Source organism: Bos grunniens, chromosome 6 (genome assembly GCF_055505025.1).
Source record: "Bos grunniens cultivar Pamir isolate PY7600 chromosome 6, Bosgru_T2T1.0, whole genome shotgun sequence".
NCBI classification, from domain to species: Eukaryota; Metazoa; Chordata; class Mammalia; order Artiodactyla; family Bovidae; genus Bos; species Bos grunniens.
The window spans coordinates 45551393-45564293 of NC_141170.1; the positions used below are offsets into that span (position 1 = coordinate 45551393).

General features: G+C 41.9%; 1 protein-coding gene across 1 annotated transcript; it reads left to right on the forward strand.

The window, feature by feature from the left end:
• Window positions 1–669: 669 nt before the first annotated feature.
• Window positions 670–10933, forward strand: LOC147370624 (nitric oxide-associated protein 1). The gene is made up of 7 exons (XM_086405608.1): window positions 670–1964; window positions 2881–3045; window positions 3666–3871; window positions 6465–6596; window positions 7592–7708; window positions 10224–10344; window positions 10621–10933. The coding sequence occupies exons 1-7, from the start codon at window positions 707–709 to the stop codon at window positions 10815–10817; spliced, it is 2196 nt and encodes a 731-aa protein (XP_086261734.1). The 5' UTR covers window positions 670–706; the 3' UTR covers window positions 10818–10933.
• The last annotated feature ends 1968 nt before the right edge of the window (window positions 10934–12901 follow it).

A 12901-nucleotide genomic window follows, 5' to 3' on the forward strand; every position in this document is an offset into this window, starting at 1 on the left:
CACACGAAGCCCCGCCCATAAAGGCTCCAATTAAGGTCTGCGCCTGCGCGAAGGCCGGGGGAAAAAACGTGATTAAGGGTTAGTATTGCACATGCGCGGTTTGTGGGTTGAGGTTCCTTTTCTTTGAGTGGGAGGACCGCTGCTTACAGTCTCCGAGTTGGCTCCTGCCAATGAAGCTTTGTTTTCTAGTGTTGTTGCACAAATAATGGCACCAAAAAAAGAAAGAAGATTTAATAATAAAAGGTTTAATTTTCGCCGTTCTCTATTTTTTCAGTTCTAAAGATTTAAAAACACGAAGCTTTTAAGAAGGATTTGTGTACAACTATGCATCATATTTTTTAAATGTTTAAGAAATGTGATTTTAATGCTGTTGCACGAATAATGATACCCGAAAAAAGCCAAGAAGATGTATTAATAAAAGGTTTTAATTGTGGCTGTAAGTCTGCGACATTCTATTTTTAATTTTCCAGTTCAAAAGACAAACACGTAGCTTCTAACAATGTGACTTCTTAACAGCAGGTGGTGCCACGGACAGCGCGTTTGTTTAGCCTGAAAGTTAAACCCTCACTCACTAGCCTATTCGACCGATCTACGCTAATCTATGTCCCGGGTATCGCTTTAAGTAGGTTTCTGGGCCACAGAGCCTTCATCGCGAGAACTCACGAGATTAGACGTGGAAGGAGGAGCTTCGGTGCAACGCTGACGAATGACGGCTCTCTGGAACTCCTGGCCTGTCCCTGCTGTTTTACGCTCATCTGGGGCCACAGTGCGTGTGCGAAAAGGTGGCTCCGCCCTTTTGCCCACTCCTGCATTTCTCATGCTGCCCGCGCGCCTAGCTCGCAGGCTTCTCTGCGGCTTCTTGCGGGGACCCACTCCCATTGTAACGCGTAACGGCGTCCGGGAGACGCTCCTCGAGAGGAGATGCGCTACCGATTACTCCTCCCGACACTCAGCGGGCCTGGGACGTGGTCTTCCTCGTGGCGCGACAGCGACTGGGGGTAACCCAGGAGGGGCTGACCTGGAAGAGAGTTTTCTGTTCCCTGAGTATGTCCTGGATTCGGAGTCGGAAGCAACCCTCCAGGACCAGCTGCGGGAGCTGCAGCAGCGGCAGGAAGAGGAGGAGAGACGGATAGAGCAGCAGCGAGAGGAGAGGCGGCAGCAGAAGTTAGGCGCCGGCCGGCGGGTACACCAAGTGGTGGGGCACCCGGACCCAACGGTGCCGCCCAGCGGCCAGAACTGTTCTGGCTGCGGTGCGGAGCTGCACTGCCAGGACCCCGGCGTTCCCGGCTACCTGCCCAGCGAGAAGTTTAACAGCGCGGTGGCGGAGGAAGGGGGGCTGGAGCGGACTGTATGCCAGCGCTGCTGGCTGCTAGTGCATCACCGGCGCGCCCTGCGCCTTCAGGTGAGCCAGGGACAGTTCCTGGAGCTGGTGAGCGCCGCGCTGCGGCGGCCCGAGCCAGCTCTTGTACTGTACATGGTGGACCTACTGGATCTGCCCGACACCTTGCTGCCCCACCTGCCCGCCCTGGTGGGCCCCAAGCAACTGATCGTGCTGGGAAACAAGGTGGACCTGCTGCCCCAAGACATTCCCAACTACCGGCAGCGGCTCCGGGAGCGACTGTGGGACGAATGCATCGGCGCCGGGCTCCTGCCGCCCCGCGGCTACCGAAGAGCTCAACGTTCCAGTGGGGACCGGCCACGGGGTGGGGAGGACAACGCGAATCTTCCGTCGAAGTCCAGCACGGTGCTCAGAGACGTGCGGCTCATCAGCGCCAAGACAGGCTATGGAGTTGAGGAGTTGATCTCCGCGCTCCAGCGCTCCTGGCGCTACCGGGGCGACGTCTACCTGGTTGGCTCAACCAACGCTGGCAAGTCCACTCTTTTCAATACGCTTCTGGAGTCCGATTATTGCATCGCCAAGGGCGCTGAAGCTATCGACAGGGCCACCATCTCTCCTTGGCCTGGTGAGCGTCCTCTTCGTTTTCTGAAAAGCTGGTCGTCTGATCGTGATTCACTCTCCTAGTCATGTATTCTTCCTTAATGTCCATCAGGGGCTGGTGGGAGGCTTCCCTTTAAAAATTCTCTACCTACTTTGTTCACATTTCTCTTCCGTGGCAGCTTAGTGCTTGCAAATTCAGTATATGTTGTAGTAACTTTTCAATAGAAATAGAAATACTCAATGGAGTATTCCTATGTTCAAGCCACCGTTCTAAGCACTTCAGGTGAACCAGAGGACAATGTTTGCTCTCTTGAAGGTTTCCCTTGTAGCTTTAGTCATTTGTAAGTTTCTCCAGAAAGTCCTTTGATTTTTGTGGAGAAAAGCCTCCTTCCATCCCTCAGTCTTACTCTTCATATCTTGAGTTTACTCATGAGATTCTATAGGTTTAACATATGAATAATTCACTGATGCAATATGTTGTGTGGCTTCGCTGAAAATAAGTCAACTTTTATTTTCAGTCAAGAAACATCTGAAGTAATTACAGAATGAATCCTTCTGTGACCTGTTTTTATGTAACAGTTGGCAAAATGAACTACTTCATTTGTTCCTTTGAAACCAGTGTTTAACTTGGCTTGGTAAATTGTATTCTCTGTCTTGGACTTTGGGAGACTTATATACAGAAATGCTTTTATACCTGTTAGTAGTATGCAGAAGATGGAAAGAGATCAGGCCTATAGATTTGGCGTTCAGATCCTAGTTGAGCCTGTGAGCCAGTCTTTGAGCCTATTGCCTTATCTGTAAAGTAAGAATAATTTTGTAGAGGGTTGTCATGAAAGTTAAGAGAAATAATCACAGTCCTCAAGATGGTACAGGTCCTCTTAAATGTTTTATTCCATTTTCCTGTACAATGTTTATAACAGTGTATGTATTTGGTATTTCAGGTACTACATTAAACCTTCTGAAGTTTCCTATTTGTAACCCAACTCCTTACAGAATGTTTCAAAGGCAAAAAAGGCTTAAAAGAGATGCAACTGAAGCAGAAGAAGATCTTAGTCAACAAGAACAAAATAAACTGAATCTCTTAAAAAAGCATGGTTATTTAGTAGGTAAGTGTCTTCTATAGGAAAACTAGTGTAACTGTATGCTAAAATTTTTTGTTGAGCATCTTGAAATACAGCTCTCTAGGGCTAGCCAGTTTTTTATGGGAAGAGACACTCCCTCTTTTTAGAACATAGAGACCTTTTAGAGGCAAGGCTGCTGTTTGGAAGTCCAGAATTCATTGGACTGGGAAAATTGAGATGGTAGATACTTGAAGAAATCCAGGAAAGGAAATGTGAATAACTGCCTATCTGGCTACTGTTAGAAGTAGAACCATGTGCACTAAGATGCCAGCCCCCTCCTTGCAGACCATACAAGTTGTTGAACTGTAACAGCTTTAAATTGGATTGTCCCCCTTTCCTTAGTATCTCTTTCCAACCTTAATTTACGAAAAACTGATTTCCAACACTCTTCCCCTCCACCGAATGTGCACAGCCAGCCACACTCATTTCCTCATTACAAGAGTCTGACTCTGGCTGCATTTAGAAACAGAGAAAAAGTATCACTGTAGTCTCACTTCCTTCCAAACACCACAGTTAGTCTTAGTAACTTGTTTGAAGCAAACAGAAAAATTACGAGTCAAAAGCTTTAAAGGAGTGACTACTAACTTCAATATAACTTGTTCTAGGAAGGGTTGGAAGAACATTCTCATATTCAGAAGCACAGAAGGATAAAGCTGCCTTTGAATTTGATGCCGATTCATTTGCCTTTGATATGGGAAATGAACCTGTTCTGGCTGCAGATAAATCCACCAAACGAGTAGAACTGACCCCAGAAGATGTGAAAGATGCCCACTGGTTTTATGACACCCCTGGAATTACAAAGGAAAATTGTGTATGTATTTCATATCTTTTAGAAACATTAACTTTCAAGTGCAGGAGTACTATTTTAATCAGCAGATGAAAAAAAGACATCCTTTCATTTTAGACTCAGTTCTGATTCATTCATCAGACTGTTTCCTTGGTGAATCTATATGCCATTTGGTAGGCATCACTTCTGACAACCTGTTTCTATCTTTGTGATTTTTACCTTAGAGAAATATTTACAGAATCCTAGATTTTAAGGTTGGAAGAAATCATAAATGTCACTGCAGTTCAGCCACCTGTCCCATACTTGAATTCCCTCCATAACATATTCACCAAGAGGTGCACTCACTTTGAACTGAAGTAAGGAGGGACTCACCCTCAGCTAAAGCAGTGTCACCTCATGTCCCAAGGTCACCCATTTGATCTTTGACCTGCTCTTTATATTGAGCTGGGCAGTCTCCCTGTACATACTTTGTACTTATTGTTCCCCAAAGGTGTATGGAATAAATGTAATGCCTCGGTCCCTCTGCCAGACATTGAAATGTTTTAAAGTATAATGTCCTTTCTTTCTTACTCTACGCTTTTCTTCTCTGTCATTAATTCATCCTAGGAACATGGGGACTGTGCTGACATAATCCAGATGATTTGTCTTCATTTCCTGGAGCTATTCTGAGAATAGGCTATAAACACATGACACTTTCCAGCATGAGTTCTAATTTGTTTTTGTTCTTGAAAAAGTGATACAAAGTACTAAATTTCTTAAGTAGGTGCCCCCTCAGATGAACCTAATTTAGAATAGGATCAACTCATTGTTTATGTCCAGCCTTTACTCCCTTAGCAATTCAGAACTTCACAGAGTAAAGAAAAAGCCAAGGAGTACAAGAATTTGGTAAGATTTAAATCAAAATCTGACTTTAAAAATTTGAGAAAGTAAAAAAAATTGGCTAAAAATCTTTTGCAAGCTTGTTTCTTAAAAATAAAAAGAAAATTTTTAAAAATGTAATATCTACGAAGATTTGAAAGAAAATAATGTAAGGGGTGGCAAGTAGTTTTCTTTAGTATTTGTGTTTGAAAAAGCACATGTAGGAAAGAAATATTTTAACACTTTTAGCAGAGACCCTAATACTTCCATTTCACAATAGAGTTCCTTGCTTCAGCTTAGGAAACTGGCTCCCACTACTATTGAACATTACTACTGCTATCACTTTAACTTTACCCACTCATCTTTAACTTTTAGGCTCAGTTAGGGCAATGACATGGAGAAGGCAATGGCACCCCACTCCAGTACTCTCGCCTGGAAACTCCCGTGGACGGAGGAGCCTGGTAGGCTGCAGTCCATGGGGTTGCTAAGAGTCGGACACGACTGAGCGACTTCACTTTCATGCATTGGAGAAGGAAATGGCAGCCCACTTCAGTGTTCTTGTCTGGAGAATCCCAGAGACAGGGGAGCCTGGTGCGCTGCCATCTATGGGGTCGCACAGAGTCGGACGCAACTGAAGCGACTTAGCAGCAACAGCAGGTCAGGGATAGCAATTCCTTTAGTCAGGTATACCCTCTTGTCAATTGGTCAAAAAGGCAAGAATTTGCTAACTACTATAGCCAGCACTGAGACCCTCAAGTTTTTAGATACAAAAGTTCTCTCAGGCAGTTTGATTCTCTGTCAGTTTATTGATATATTTATTTAATGCCTTGAACCAGTGTTTCCCAAACTAAAGCAAGGAACTCTGTTGTAAAATGGAAGTATGAGGGTCTTTGCTAAAAGGGTTAGAGTAATTCTCTCCTGCCAGGAGCTTTAAATGTGCTTTTCAAACACAAGTACTGAAGAAAACTACTTGCCACCCCCTTACATATTTTCGTTCAAGTCTCCCTAGATATTACTTTTTTTTTTAATTTTCTTCTTACTTTTCTTTAAGAAACAAGTCCACAAAAAGCCATTTTTTTACTTTCTCAAATTTTTTTAGTCAGATTTTGATTTTAGTCTCACCAGAATCTTGTACTTCCTGGCTTTTCTTTTCCATTTTCTCTAGTCTACTTAGGAATCTTCATCCTCAGAAGTCACAGGATCCATACCTTTGTGTTGTTGTTGTTGTTGTTGTTTTTGCTGAGTATTTGTAGGAAATAAGGAAAGTGAATACTGGAATTTAGCAAAGATTCTTCAAGCTTTTTACTTGAGCCTAGAATGGGGTGATCACTCTCACTTAATGCATGCATAGCTGCCACGAGGACAAAACACAGCACATTACCTTACCATTACCTGAGAATTGCTGCTCCCTAGAAGCCTTGACAAGAGAACATATTTTTCTATCCTGGAATTGAATCATCAATGTGTTCAGATCACACAAAATTTGATAGAATTCAGAGGATGCTGTTGTTTCATATACCTGTATACTGCCATTACTTAAGATTAAGTTGTGAAACAAGAGTAGAGCCAACTATAAATTGATTCCATGAGACAGAAAGAAGCTATGAATTTTATGTGCAGCAAATTCTGGAATACATACTTTGATGTATTGTGAAGCCTAGAATATATAATCATAACTTTTTATCTTACAGGTAAAGCACGATACAGCATATGTTCATTGAAAGTAATTCTCAAAAAAAATCTGCACTTTGCTTTACAGATTTTAAGTCTTCTAACAGAAAAAGAAGTAAATATTGTATTGCCAACACATTCCATTATTCCAAGAACTTTTATGCTAAAACCAGGAATGGTTCTATTTTTGGGTGCCTTAGGCCGCATAGATTTTCTGAAGGTAAGAAAAGTCTGTACCATTGAAAAATGACTTTATTTTTGGGATTTACTTTAAGCAAGCAGATATTATCAAGACTAGCAAAATGTTGATAACTAGGTCATGACTGTTGGGGTTGATATCCTTTTATGTCTGTGTTTTTAAATGTCTGTAATATAAACCTGGGATAATGAAATAGTGGGAAAAAGTCATAGGTCTTAAAAAAATTGTCTTCAAAAAACAGCTCAATGTCCCATACAGCTTGACATTAAAAAGATAGTTTCCCTCTCCTGTGGTATTATTTTCTGTGGAAATCAGAGGGCATACGTTTAGGGGCAGGGTTAATATGGCATTAAATTAATTCCACACTCTATATCCGATGACACGTACACTTTTATACATGTATTTTTTTGGTTTGGTATTCATTTACATAGCATCATTTAGAGATTTTAAAGCATCTATAGAACTGCTCCCCATTTTTGCCAAAGTGAGCAGAAAAATGGAAAATGAAAGATGGATATGCACACTCAGTGCAACCTGTGGCCATTGCCTTAGCACACATCTTGGGTTTCTGTTTGTTCATAATTTGTTGAAAATTTGGCCTTACATACTTGAAACATTACATACATTTTTAGAGACCATACAATATTAACATTTTAAACCAAATTTTATACAGGGACAATTAAAGCAGATGGTATATTCATTTGTTTTTCATAAAAATAGACATTTAAGTATCCACAAAGTGTATATAAGGTATCATAGGTTTATTTACATGGGTGTAAGTGCATTGCTTCTGCCATGTTTTTCCTACCTTCCTCTTTTTTTTTTTGGCCACACCACATAGCATGCAGGACCTTGGTTCCCCGAACAGGGCTTGAACCCAGGCCACTGCAGTGGAAGCACAGAGCGCTCAGGACTGGACTGCCAGGGAATTCCCCAGATTTTTTAAATTGTACCTTGTAATGTGCTGGTTTTCTAAGTTTTCATTGTACAGATAAGTTCTTTCTTCCTTTCTTAAGGGAAATCAGTCAGCTTGGTTTACAGTTGTGGCTTCCAACTTCCTTCCTGTTCACATTACTTCATTGGACAAGGCAGATACTATGTATCAGAAGCACGCAGGTCATACGCTACTGAAGGTGAGCCAACATGATTTGATGGTTGAATAGTTAGGTTAATACACCCTGGTAGTCCCACAGCCCTGATAAAAAGCCTTTGTTGGACAGAAGCATCTTTGTTACATCATCAGCTAGCTCTCCCTGACCTTGTTCACCTTGAGGATTTTGGCTATAAAGTGAGACAGGCTCTGATAACAAAAGGGATATTGGATTGGACTGACCCCAGGATACTGACAGAGCTGGGTTTTCTCTGGGTGACACTGTCCAGTATGGTAGCCACATGTGGCTATTTCAATAAGTTAATTAAAATTAAATAAATTTTAAAATTTAGTTCTTTACTTGCACTAGCCACTTTTCAACTGCCCAGTGGTCACATCATTTCAAAAAGTTGCGCTGGATAATTTGAGTGAGGAGACATTGGATTTTCTCACAACTGGGTGATGCTCCTGGCATGTAGTGGGTGGAGGCCAGAGATGATGCTAAACATAATGCGTGCACAGGACAGCCCCTCACAACAGGGAATTATCTGGTCCACATGTGAGTAGTGCTGAGTTTAGAAGCCCTTGTCTGGGTAGAAAAGCTCTTCTCCGAGATTCTTAACCACAGATACTTAGAGACTATCGTATGTCTTCTCTCCTGCTTACTTGATCCTTCCTTTGACCTGTTAAGCAGTGTGTGAAAATTTCTCTGATCTTTCAGAAACAAAACTAAACTCAAGTGTCCCACTCCTTCCTCTTCTTTACAATCAAGCTGACTCCTGCTCCTCACCTCCCATCCTCTGCAGTCCCTGCTGTGCCCTTTTTGTGCCACTGAAATTATTCCAAGTTCTCTAGAAACTGAATGGGGCCTATTTATAGTTCTTTAACCAGACCTGAATACACACTGTTGGCTAGCCTGTAGTGTATGATGGTTAAGATCACTGGAGCTAGGCTGGGTTCAAATCCTACTCTGCTCCACCACTTAGTGAAGCTGTGTGACTTTAGGCGAGTTTCCTTTACCTCTGTCTGTTGTGACCACACCGTGAGGTTGTGGAGAAGATCCAGTGCCAGGGCACCGCTGTCACTGCTGTGTAAGTGTCTGTGGCGATGAGGAGGGGGTTGGGACATAGCTCCTGCAAAAATACCAGGTGCATCCAATGCAGATGTGATTTACATTAATGAACGCTCATACAACTAAAAATAGGTCAAAACGCACACCTGCCCTTCAACCAGGATAAAACCAACCTGACTTCAGAAGCAAATGCTTCTTTCTCTCTGGACTGAAAAAGCCAGAGTGAAATTAAGACTCCATTGAAATAACTGGCCTAAAGTTGATGCTCCAGACACATGTAGGATTTGAGGGGAAGGCTCCACCTTCATGCATCTGTGTAGTCTTCAGGGTGGACTCACTGATACTTCTCAAAGCGACACCAGGCTTCTCTCCCCTCGTAATACAGTTTCTTGGGCTGCTCTGTGCCTCTGCCTTGCCTTCTGGTTTTCATTCATCTCCCAAGTCAAAGTCAATCCTACCTCCTAATCATCACTGAGACCAGCCTCACAGTCCAAACTGTAGCCTGCTTTCTGAGATTATGAGGTATAATCTAGACTCCAGTTTTATTGTCTTCCTCCCACCCCCACCCCACTACAGCTGTAGTTCTCAACCAGGTTGACTCTTACCACAAGGCAACATTTGGCAAAGCCTGGAGACAGTTTTGGTTTTCACAACTTACTGGATGCCGAGTAGAGGCTGCTAAAAATTGTGCAATGCACAAGACAGCCTCCTCCAACAAAAAATTATTTGGCTCAAAAGGTCAATAGTGCTGAGGTTGATAAATCCTGCACTGTACAGGTTTTTCCAAAATATAAAGCAGGTCCCAATATTCTTTTTCATTTTTTTTCTTTCCTGCTTATGATTCCTTGTTAGTTCCACATTACTGAGAAGTCGAAACTGAAAGCCTCATCACTAATACACACACACAACACACTCAGCACAGTTAAACTACAATTCTCTGAACTCATCATCTTTTTTCCAATTTTTGTGTCTGTACGTTACTCAGAATACCTTTCAACACTGAGTAACTTTAATCTATTTTTCAAAATTCTGCTCATTAATGGTTTTATTTGACCAAGCCACATTCATTATTCCTTTCACAACCATAGTACTTAATAAATTGCCTCTCATTACGTATCTTACCTTTTATTTACTTGCTATTTCCACCTTCTGATCTCCTCAGGAGCAGGGACCATACTGTAACGTCTGTGTTTGTGTTCTTAGTGATAAACACAGAGAAATCCATTAATAAATAGGTAAATTATCCTCCTTTTATTTCCAATAATGGAAACACCTGTAAACATAGAGCTGATGTTAAACCATTATCCATGTACCCTTGGTTTCTAATGAGGCAGGGATTAACCTGTGTGTCCAGACAGGCCTGTTAGTTTAATGGTTTTATTTTTGATACCTGTACAATATTATCTTATCAGTGCCTTACTTAATATTAGAGTTATCAGGGGTTTCATTTGAATTTCCAAATAACTTTATCTCCTCCCAATGGAAGGTACCAGTGGGTGGAGAAGAAAGAATGGCAGGATTTCCTCCTCTTGTTGCTGAAGACATCACGTTAGATGAAGGACTTGGGGAATCTGAAGCAGTGGCTGACATCAAGTTCTCCTCTGCAGGTAATTTTACACCAAGCACAAGAGTTTATCATATTTTTATACAGATTTGCCTTAACTGACATAAGCCAAATATTTTAAGAAATACATGCTAGATTATCCATAAGATGCAACCTGCTCTGAAAATGAATCTGTACATTTTCACAAATGTATTGATGCTTTTTAAAAAAAATAGTGAGGCAGCAGTAGCCTCCCTGGGGTCTCCATCTGGAGCTGTGTTTGGTGTTTTTAATAGGATGGTTGCTAACACCGTCTGTGTTTTTTCATGTGCCTGCATAGGTTGGGTAGCAGTGACACCGCAGTTTAAGGACACACTGACCCTCCGAGGCTATACACCTCAAGGGACAGTCCTGACAGTCCGGCGCCCTCTCTTGCCACATATAGTTAACATCAAAGGAAAGCGCATCAAGGGAAGTGTGGCGTATAAAACCAAAAGGCCTCCTGCTCTTATGTACAATCTGCAGAAGAAAAGATAGATACGTGAAGCTGACCTGTTCACACTGAAGATGAACTATATAGAACATTCTGTGTGCATCGCACCACATTTTATTAAATACTGCTGTAATAAAGCCCCCTAACCCTTTTTAAACTACCAAGGACCGTGCCTCTTTTTAATGAACTGAGTTTGTAAACACGTTATTTTTTTTAGTAGGGTACATACATGTATGTATCTGTGATTCAAACATACCTAAAAGAGAGTTCTGCTACATTGTTTTCTCCCACTAGTATTTGAGACCAGATGGCACTTCTCATTTAGAAAAAAGCAGCTTAGCAGTTGGCTTAAGAGAAAATGGCAGAAAGTTAATTTCTCCAAAATATGCTATCTTAAATCAGAGAGGTGAGTAAGAGGCTGCACTTCACGTAGTCAGCCAAGTACCCAACTGGGGAACACACCATGGCTTCCATCTCTGGGTCTAAGGTGGTTGCTCAAGTTGTCATCCTTTCACAGCAATGGGAAGAAGAGAAGAGTGTGAAGAGCATGCAGCTACCGTACTGAAATGAAGGGAAGAGCTGGAAGTTGCCCACATCACAGTGTCCAGTGGTCAATGTTTCCATGGCCACACCCTGCCATGAGGAAGCTGGAGGATGTAAACGGAAATGCAGAGTCAGATTTTTATTACTTAGGGGAAGCAGCAGTGAAAGAAATCTTGAAAACAAGTAGAAATTTCCCTTACCTAATCTAAAAGTGCCTGAAAATCTTAGAAAAGGATTTATGTTATATCCTTTTGGAATCTGAGATCTATTCTGCAAGGATCAGAGCACTTCAACTATTTTATCAACATTTGTCTGTAAACACTGTACATAAAACATTACACCAGTCAGAAGTGTTTACCTTCAAGTATTTCTAGTCGATTGAGTGGCCCTATAGCTGTGGACAATGAATTGGCAAGTCAAGTCCCAGGTCCCATGATGAGATGAATGCTGTGAAGTTAATTGGCCTGAAACAGATCCCTGAACTTCCTGTAGACTTAGGGTTAGCATTAACTTTTTAATAGTCCTGTATTCTCTGACAACATATACACTCGAGCCCCCTCTCCCCTCTCACTAAGTAGGTCATTATAGGATAAATGGTCAGTATTTTAAAATGCAACTTGTAGGGCTTTTTGGTAGCTCAGTGATAAAGAATCTGCCTGCCAATGCAGGAAACACAGGTTCAATCCCTGATCCGGGAAATCCCACGTGCTGTGGAGCAACTAAGTCTGTGTGCCTCAACTACTGAGCCTGTGCTCTAGATACACTGTGCAGCAACTACTGAAGCCCACGCACCCTAGAGCCCGTGTTCCATAAGAGATGCCACCACAGTGAGACACCCATGCACTGCAACTAGAGAGTAGGCCCTGCTACCCCCAACTAGAGAAAAGCCAGCTTCACCAACAAAGACCCAGCACAGCCAAAAATAAAAAGTTTAAAAAACTACTTGTAAAAACCGTAGGTCTCACTTTCATTATGTTTCAAAGTGAATACTATTGGCATCTTGGGGAAAGTGGTTCTATATGTGTATCCTTCATCCCCAAATACCAAATGCCACTAGCAGCACCCCTGCCCCATTCCTCACTGTGACAGTGGAGAACCCTGACATTTCTAGACCCACCCTCTAGAGGGCGGTAGCTCCCCAAGTTAAGAAAATGGTAGCTGATTTCTAGTTTATTTTGGAGAAAATGAAATACTGTTTCATAAATTAAAACTGTGACCATTATATTTGTGTACTGTTTGCAGTTTGGAGCTTAGGCCTGAAATCTTTAGATTAAAAAGAATATGGTAAACGTGCACTTACGGAAAAATATAGAACCCAAAAACTGATGCTGTATTTACCCTGAAAACTTATGTATTTTAGAAAGCCGAACATTTCTCCCTCATCTTTTCTTTAGGCTTTCAGACGTCTCAACTAGCAGAGACTTCATTTTTAAATATTCAGAGTTAATATTCTCAGGATTCTCTTACCTCTAAAATTAAATGGTTATGTTTTCACTAAGGCATATCTAAAAATGTTCCAAGGTACTTTGCTAGCAGTTTTAAACAGTGCAATTTACTAAGTTTCAGTTTCCCTGGTTTTAATCTC